The sequence below is a fragment of the Chinchilla lanigera genome, unplaced genomic scaffold (assembly GCF_000276665.1).
Source record: "Chinchilla lanigera isolate Chin_1 unplaced genomic scaffold, ChiLan1.0 scaffold00067, whole genome shotgun sequence".
NCBI lineage: Eukaryota > Metazoa > Chordata > Mammalia > Rodentia > Chinchillidae > Chinchilla > Chinchilla lanigera.
In genome coordinates this window covers 30,925-40,627 of record NW_004955468.1, presented here as the reverse complement: position 1 = coordinate 40,627, position 9,703 = coordinate 30,925, and the positions used below count along the sequence as shown (strand labels likewise).

The 9,703-nt window shown below is 44.0% G+C and overlaps 1 protein-coding gene across 1 annotated transcript in view; it reads right to left on the bottom strand.

The window, feature by feature from the left end:
* Window positions 1-7,680: 7,680 nt before the first annotated feature.
* Window positions 7,681-9,703, bottom strand: part of Eid2 (EP300 interacting inhibitor of differentiation 2) — a 3,021-nt gene continuing 998 nt past the window's right edge. The window contains exon 3 of the mRNA XM_005400282.1: window positions 7,681-9,703. Within this exon, the coding sequence (XP_005400339.1) occupies window positions 9,241-9,703 (463 nt within the window). The 3' untranslated portion in view covers window positions 7,681-9,240.

Below are 9,703 nucleotides of genomic sequence, written 5' to 3'. Positions count from 1 at the left end.
GCTTGAGAAGTTGTCACGCTGGCTTTCCTGCTATGAACTCAGTCATTTGCATCGTTGGAGGAGCTCGGGTCCTCACTGTCGCTGAGGATGCCTGCGGTTCTTTTCAGGGGAGCGCTGGTCCTTACCTTGAGTGTTGCTTCCTGGCTCCAGGGCAGGCCCCTCAGCCTGCTGGCACAGATCCTTCATCCCACTGGCGCAGACTTTCTCGCTTCCACCTTTGGGCCTTCCCAGTGCAGATCCTTGGTACAGACTTTCATGAGACATTGTCGTGGGCTGTAGGGCTCCAGCTGGACTCATGGAGGACATTGCCGTGGGCTCTAGGTCTTCAGCTGGTCTCGTGCAAGACATTGCTGTGGGATCTCAGCCCTCAGCTGCATTCTCTGGGTCTCTAGTGTGTGGACAGATCTATTGCACTCTTCTGCATTTGACTTCTTGGGTGGATGTTATAATCTTACAAATGAAGTGTCCTGTATTAAACCTTTTCCCTTGTAAGCCCCGACTACAACAGTGACACATGCAGACCCCACAGAGGGTGGGCACGGAGCCTCTGCGTCTGGGACCCTTGTGGACCTTGCCTTTGCTGTCTTAATTAGGCTGCTCCCGAGTTGTATCCCCTGCCTGATAAACCTAGGACCTCCTGCATGCTAGGCAAGTGCTAGGCAAGTGCTCTACATCCCTAGCCCTTTAAAAACTTTATTTTGTGACAGGGTCTCACTAGGTTGCCCAGGACGGCCTCAAAGTTGCAATCCTGCTTCAGCTTCCAGAGTAGCTAGTCTTACAGGCATGTATCACCATACCCAGTCGTTGTATTTTATATAATAAACTTGTAAATACATATAATACATAGTGGTGGTAAGCCTATGGCACATGTGCTGCTTGTATCATTGAAAGCTCTAAAAGGTTTGCCATCATTGTTCTACAGAATTATGAAACCTCACCAATAGGTGATGAGAACCCCTGAATTTAGAGCTGGTCAAATGAGTGTGGGTGGCCCCTGGGAAAGACAGCTGGCATGTGGAGTGGCAGCAGTCAGAAGATGAGCCCTTAAATTTGTGGAGTTTGCAGTTAACCACAAGTATTATCAGAACTGAATTAAAATACATCTCCGTGTGGGGGTAGAAAGGGAACAGATGGAGGCAAGCTGAACCATCAAAAATAATAACTAGGTAAAGATAATGACAGCTGAGAATTTTTTCTTTTTATGAGACAGGGTCTCACTATGTAGTTCAGGCTGGCCTGGACTCACTATGTAGCCAAGGCTGGCCTTAAACCCTCCCAAGCGCTGGGATTACAGGCATGCACCGCCACGTTCAGCTCAGCTGAAAACTTTAGAGGCAAAGTGACAGCCCACTTTAAATGCAGTGTGAAATCAAACTAAAACTGGCCTGAGAAAGTCCTCATGTAGTGCACTGCAATCTAACTCAGTAGGTAAACAAACTGAAAACCTATCTTAGGAATTTAGTTTTGTCACAAGCAGTTTAGTCTTGGCCAATCAGAGCAGCTGAAGTTCAGCCAATCACAGGCTGCCAACTGTTCAAACCAGGTTGAATCACTGAAAAAAACCCAAGAAAATACAACTATCTTTCTACCTTACTTCTGTTTCTCACAGGTCACTTCTTTTTAGTCTCTCTAAATACCACCCCTCCACCTGCTTCTGTGGAATCGTTTTGAACTGGTTCTGAAGTTGGGTGTGGTGGCCCACACCTGTAATGCCAGCACTCAGGAGGCTGAGGGAGGAGGATTGCTGTGAGTTCAAGGCCATCCTGGGCTACATAGTGAATTCAAGGCCAGCCTGAACTGCACAGCATGACTCTATCTCAAAACAAAAACAAACAAAAACAAAAACAAAAAACAAAAAACCAACCAAAACCCAAAATGAACTGATTCTGAGTGTTGCCTGATTTATATATCATCCTTTGTTCAGTGAATTCTATTAAATTTGTCTAAAGGCTTTATTTATTTATTTATTTCAGTAGCGAGTCGGTTAAAACTTCATAGAGGAAGGGAGGGACATCTATAGAAAAGGCAGAGACTCACTCCTGAGACAAACACACCGATCAGGCAACCTTCACTACTGTAAGAGGACCAAACCAATCAGAGTCTCTGGCTTTCCCCTTGCCTTCTGTCTTTCCTCCCTTTCCTTCCTTCCCCTGGACTTTTTCTTCATCACAGCTTTGACCACGACGTAACCATCTCCCCCGCTGGACTGTGAGACCCATGAGGGCAGCCATCCTAGTTACGGTCCCGCACCAGCTTCCACAGCAGTGGAGACCTGATACGGAGGAGTGCGGGAAATGTTTGTCATTTTTTGTTTTGTTTTAGTTGAGATAGGGTCCTGTTAGGGAGTCCAGGCTGGTCTCGAACTTGCTATGTGGCTCAGGGCGGTCTTAAATTCAGTCTTCTCGTTTCAGCCTCCTGAGGGTTGGGTTACAGTCATGCACACAATTCCTGGCTATAGGAAACATTTGTGGAATGAAGGGACACATAAATCTGTTCTGCTAATTTAACTAGGTCCCAAATTCGTTTGTTTCAGCAACATGGAAAGACTACCTAGCTTGGGGGATGGTTTTCTAGCCTTAGTTCCACGCACTGCATGTTTTTCTGTGGTCTCCCTTAGCAGACTATGAGCTCTGTGAAGACAGGGATGAGACTGCACCCTCTGTCCAGCATCTGGACAGAAACTGGTGCAGTGGCATGCCTAAATGAGTGTATGCTAAAACTGAATGAATGTGAGTTTCGGTCAGGGGTCTCCTCTTGGCTCCTAGAGCTCCATGTGCTTATGGACTACTTTGTTTTGCCTTTGCCTTATCAACTGCTTGCTCTGTCATTCCTGCCCACAGTGTGCCAGAGTGGGAGGCTTCTGAGGCAATGAACAGAATGAATGCATCTCGGGTGGCAGCACAGGAACTGGTACAGACGTTAATAAGAGATTCTTTCCCTCCCCAGAGAGTGACGTCATCTGGTTGGGCAGCGTGTCCTCAAGTGCGTCTCTGGAACTCTCAGGGCACATCTGTGATGACATCTCTCCCGCCCTCACAGCCCCACAAGTAAGGCCAGCTGTGGGGTTGGAGGATTCGTCTCTTTCACCCAACAAATGTCGTCTCTCCACTCCACTACACCCCAGACACAGACACAGAGAGGACACACACAGTGAGACATGCTGAGGCGTTGTGAAGGTGCCTCTGGACCGTTTTCTTTTCATTCACACAGAATTCTCCTCCTCCGCCTCCACCTCCTCCTCCGCCTCCTGCTCCTTCTCCAGGTCACCCACAGTTTCAGCAATCCTGCTAGAACTCTGGCTTCCCAAGAGTCCAGGCTAAAGCCTACAGGACATTGCAGGACAATCAGGTGAGGATGCCCTGCAGTCCAAGCGTCTGGTGTGGTTTCCAAGAGAACTGGTGCTTAGCTATGTGGTTATCAAGGCCATCTGTTTTCTCTGTCTTTGCTTAGATGCCCTGATCTGTCGATTACTTCTATTTCCCTTCATATCATCTAATTTATTTATGATGGCTGTATTAAAAACTGTTCTCTGCTAATTATAACACCTGGGTACTGTGGGATTGGTTTCAATGGAATTTTTTTTGTATGGGACTTTTTTTTTGTTTCTCCACATTATTTTTCACTTTTTGAGGTAGGGTCTTGCTACGTAGTTCAAACTTGCTGTGGTCCTCCTGCCTCAGTCTCCTGAGTGCTGGGATTACAGGTCTGTACTACCATGCCTGGCTATCCTCATGTATATTTTATTTTTAAAATTCTTTTTTTTTTTTTTTTGAGACAGGGTCTTGTTCTGCAGTTCAGGCTGGACTTGAACTCACTTTGTAGCCCAGGCTGGCCTCAAACTCACAGTGATCTTTCTGCCTCAGCCTCCCAAGTTCTGGGATTACAGGTGTATGCCACCACGCCTGGCCACATGTATGTTTTAAAGTGGATACTGTATATTATAAAAGGTACATTGGAGAGGCTCAGGACTTCATTACTTTTCTCTGAAGAGTAATTTTTATTTTAATAGGCAGTTAGTTTGGCTGAACTCGAATTTCAGACTGTGTCTCTTCCATAGCCACAGGATTTTTTTTTTTTTTTTTTTTTAGCCACAGGATTTTAGGAGTAGCTGAAATAAGAATTTTTACAGCTCCCAGCTATTGTTTTTTATTTGGGCTCCAAGGTCTCCTCTCTGCAAGTGTACAGTGATTAGCCAAAGATTTGAGTGGAATTCTAAATACAAAATTTGAGACTCAGCCCCTCTGTACAGGATTTTCACTTTTTTTTTTTTTTTTTTTGTCTTTTTGAGACAGGGTCTTGTTATGCAGTTCAGTTGAGCTCACTTTGGAGCCCAGGCTGGTCTCCAACCTGCAACAATCCTCCTGCCTCAGCCTCCCAAGCGCTGGAATTACAGGTGTGCACCACCACACCTGGCTAACTTCTTAATTATGTTGCCAAATCCAGACTCTGTTATTTGATACCTCGACCAAAGTACATCCGTCTGAGCTACCCAGTGAGTTCAAGGCCAGCCAGGGCTACACAGCCATAACCTCTTACAAACAAACAAGCCAAGCTAAAACAAAGCAATTAAATGAAGGAAGGCAGGAAAGAAAGAAAAGAGAAAACACAGATGGAAAACGTAACAAAAAAAGATTTAAATCTAACCATGACCATATTTATGCTACATGTACATAAACTGAACAGACCAACTAAAAGTCAATAATTTCCAGATAAAAAATAAAGCCTATGTACATGCTATCCAGAAGAGATGCATTATAATAGAGGTCTAATAAACCTAGGCAACTGGTTTAGAACCTTGAAATATCTGGTCTCATTTAAAATGCTTGACCAAGGCTTCTAGCGTGCCCTTACTCTTGTTGCCTAGTGCTTTTATTGCATTTCTGTAATCTACTTATTTTTCCATTTTCTTGGATGGCTATTTCTCTCTTCTTTTTTTTAAAGCAGTGAAAAAGTTTATTTGAAATTTAAAAAAGTAAAAGTGAAGAATGAGGGAGAAACCGGCTCTACAGAGTGACCTTGAGCTGAATAAAAGAAAAAAAAGCAAGATAAAAGTACGGCCCGTAGGAGGCAGGGCAGGGCACTGTGAGGAGAACTATGACAGTGAGCTCTTCCTGCTGTCTGTCCTTTTATTCTGTCCAAATCCCGGGGAAACCCACGGGAACTGTAGCTCACTTTTCCAAGTGTTGGTAACGTCCTCATTGTTCCTCAAATTTCTCAGAAAACTCCTGTGTTACACAGTGATTAACTTGCCTGGAATTCATATGATTTATAGAATATAAATACATCTAACATACAGAATAACAGCAATGTATATAATACACAAAATGCATATTATAAATTTCACATTTATAATTTATAATAACTCATTTTTTTTTTTTTTTTCTGGTACCGGGGATTGAACTCACGACCTTGCGCTTGCTGGGCAGGTGCTGTGCCGCTGAGCTAAATCCCCAGCCCCTATAATAACTCATTTCTGATAACTGAATAGAAGCTCAGTTCTGCAAGGGAGAAATAATAAAAGCGCACTATTTTAAAGGGATATTATCTACTATTTGAAGGCTGAGATTTTCTTCTAACAATACTTTTTTTTTTGGTCTTTTTGAGACAGGGTCCTGCTATGCAGTTCAGGCCGGCCTTGAGTTCACTTTGTAGCCCAGGCTGGCCTTGATCTTGCAGCAATCGTCCTGCCTCAGCCTCCTGAGTGCTGGGATTACAGGGGTGCGCCGTCACGCCTGGCTCTAACAACACTCTGACAGTAAATGTATGTGGGGACAGGCATGGTGATGCACACCTATAATTTTAGCACTGTTGGAGGCTGAGACAGGAGGAATGCAAGTGTGAGCCCAGCTTGGGCAACTTTAGTAACAGCTTGCCTCAAAATAACAAAAGGGACTGGGGTTGTAGCTCAGTACAAATGCCCTGGGTTCAATACCCAGTAAAAAAAAAAAAATTCAATCTGCAGTACAAAAAACTATAGGAAATATTCTACAATTCAGTTCCAATATTACCTGGAATTAGTGCAGACTACACAGCTCCTACAAGACTGCCCCCACTTCAGATGCAAGTCTCCAATGGGGTGTCCAGGGTACCCACACTTCTGCTGAGCCAACTACAAATTTTAGTTTCCCATTATCATCCTCCAGTTCAACAATTTGCTAGAATGACTCACAGAATTGAGGAAAGTGCTTTATTTACTTCTTTTGTTTTTTGAGCCAGGGTCTCATTATGAAGTTCAAGCTGGCCCTAAACTTACCATGTAGCCCAGGCTGGCTTTGAACTCCTGTTGATCCTACCTCAGCCTTCCGAATGCTGGGATTACAGGCCCAGTGCTTTACTTACAATAGGTTGTATATCCCTTATCTCAAGTGGCTGGGACCAAACAAACAAACAAACAAAAAAACAAACTGCCGGGCATGGTGCATGCCTGTAATCCCAGCACTTGGGAGGCTGAGGCAGGAGGATCGTTGCAGGTTCGAGACCAGCCTGGGCTACAATGCAAGCTCAAGGCCATCTTCAACTGCATAGCAAGACTCTGTCTCAAAAAGACACATACACACACAAAAATAAATAAATCAAATGGCTGGGATCAGAAGTGTTTTGGATTTTTCAGATCTGGGAATATCTACATATGCGTATCTTGCAGATGGATCTAAGTATAAACATGACATTCATGTTTCACACAGACCTTATACATAGAGCGTGAAGTAATTTCATATATTTTTCAGTGCACCTGCCTTTTGACTGCCACAGATGGATTTTCCATTTGTGGTGTCATGTTGCCACCATGTTTTAGATTTTGGAGCATTTGGGGGATGTGTTACGGTTGGGGTTTGGTTGTCACCCGAGGAACTCTGTGTTCAAGGTTGGGTCCTCAGTGTGAGTGCCGAGCTGGTGGGACGTCTAAGAGGTGGGGCATAGGTCTCTAGGTCAGTAGGGACTACTGGCCCTCTTGCACCTTGACTGGTGATGCGATGGCTTCCTCCCACACACTCATGCCACTGCGGCCCACCTGATGTGACACGGTCAAGAGGCCTTAGGGGAAGGCCTCTTTAGGGGAAAGGCAGTGCCAGCACTATGCCCTCAAACCTCCAAAACTGGGAGCTAAGTAAACCTTTTCTTTATCAAGTTAGCCTACCGCAGGTATTTCACTACAGCAATGAAAATGGACTAAGATAGGACATATTTATATAAAGTTGTATTACCAACTTACATAAAGGATATGATTCAGGAACAGCTAAGTGGAAGAGATACAGGATAAGGCATAGGGTTCAGAAGGTGCACAGAGCTTCCATGCCCTCTCTGAGAACTGCCCTCCCAGCACCCCCATGTGTTCACCAACCTGAAAGCCTATGGAATCCTGCCATTGAGGGTTTTATAAAGGTTTAATTACATGGGCATGATTAAATCATTACCACTGGTGATTAACTCAGTCTCCAGCCTCTTCTCTCCAGGAAGGTCAACCAGGTAGCCATCTTAAAAAAATGGATCCATATATTACTGCTTAGAATAAATTCCAAATGGTTCAAAGATTCAAATATGAACAGTGACATCACATGTGTGTACACACCCACCCAACCACCCACCAGAAAACCCTGGGATGAAAAATCCTGCAGGTTTAAGGGAAAACAGGGAGCAAAACAAAAACCTCCATGCTCAAAAGACTTTCACAAAAGTCAAAGAGAGATGACAAAGTAGAAAATAATATTTGTAACATATCACAAGATATCATCATACCTCCTATCACTAGTACATACGGAACTACTAGAGTCAATAAAGAAATGACAAAACTATTTAGAAAAATGACAAAGAGTATGAACACACAGTTCACAGAAAAGGGTAAACAACTCTTAAATTTAACATCACTTAGAAGAGAAAAACAAATTAAAAGTATTCCACTGTTTCTTCAACTATCAAATTGGTAAGAGCCACATACTGATAGTTTAGTGTTGGCTAAACAGCAAGGACATGACCACGTTTATTAACTGCTTGTGGACGTGTAAAGTGATAGAAGGCAACTTCGCAGTATCTATAATGTTTCAAATGCATTTTTTCGTCCAGAATTCTCATTTCCGTAGGTTCACCCTATATGTAATATAGTTAACGAAGAATCTAAGCTACGCATTATAAGATGCATAAGTTTTATGAAAACCTCAGGAAAAATACCATTACACCGTCAATGTAAGTAGTACCCCCACTTGAGATTTTCAAATATGAAAAGTGCATTTAGCATCGAAGCCATACTGTATCTGCATACATGCCACGTGATATGCACAGCAGAGGAACTACTATAGCCATTATTACTATTATTTTTTGCCAATAGCAAATGGTGGAAAGCAACTAGATGTCCACCGGTATATTTCTGGTTAGTAACAACATAGCAACAGAATGGAAAGAAAAGCGGCTCTAAAAAGGAATAAAGAAGTTCAGTGATTTGGAGGGATCTCAATGAAAAGCAATGGGCCAACTTTTGCGAAGAAATGGAAAAGAATAACCCCGAGTTTACATTTGCTTGTGTATACAGGATGAAAGTGGGACAGAAAGGAGCTACAGTCACTGACAGAAGTTGTGTTAGGACTGGGTGAAGGGGGGATGAGGATGGAGCACATTTCACTGTATATTTTATATTCTTGGGTCTGGGGAACGATGACTTAACTGAATGAAAGGAAAATCCAGAAATGTGGTATCTTTGAAAACACACTTTATCATGGAATATGCACAGTATTTACTTTGCTTGCCATTTGACATGCCGCAGAAAACAGAAAATCAGCCTGACACTAAAAATTTTTGATGATTACGACATGAGGAAAGCACATACTGACAATGTCAAATTCTTCCCACAGCAGTTCAGTCCTGAAAACCGCTGTACTTCGTTGCCCTCATAATCACTATCTGATAATTTCCTTCTTCATCACGGGCTTTAATACTGGCAAGTTCTCTTGGTCAAGTCTCAGTTTCATAAAACCACCCTTTACTTTCTAACGAAGCCACGTTGAGAGGCATTTTCTGGAATGCAGGGGAAAGAATCTGGAGCCATCACGAACTCTAAGAACGTTACAGGAGTCTTACAAATGGCTGTCGACAGTGTAAACACTTTCTGGTGCTTTCTCACGGTAATTCTTCCTTCTCGCTCCAACTGTGTCCTGTCTTATTCCCGATACACTCGGACTGTTCAAAATCAAGTTGCAGGAATGGTTTGATGTGAATGTGGAGGCTGTCTTGGAGCTGTTGCATCACTTTTTTTTATTCTCTGTTGATAAACCTATCACAACCAAGTTCTTCTATCAGAGGATTGATAACTTCGGATGCAGTCAGAGCTATGGTAAATGTTAAAATGTCAAAATCCACCCGCTGAGGATTGCGCATGTATTCAGCATCAAACGCCGCTTCCCTGGCTCTGCAGGCTTCTACAAATCGCCTGCGGCGTTCTTCAAGCTCCTGTATTCTGCCCGGGGCTATCGGGTAATTTTCCAGATACTGGCGGAGGAACTGCTGGTAATTAATTCCTAAAACGCTAAGTGGGTGACGGAGGCGGAGATACGGCAACGCAGCCAGGCTCCCGGCGTTGCCAGCTCTGGACCTGGGCCTGTTCTCGGGACCCTCTTCCTCCAGGGGCTCCCCCAACAATCGGGCGACCTCCGCCACCCGGACTTCCCGGGCCGCCGCCCCCACCTGGCCTTCCCTGGCCGCCGACGCCCCGCGGGCC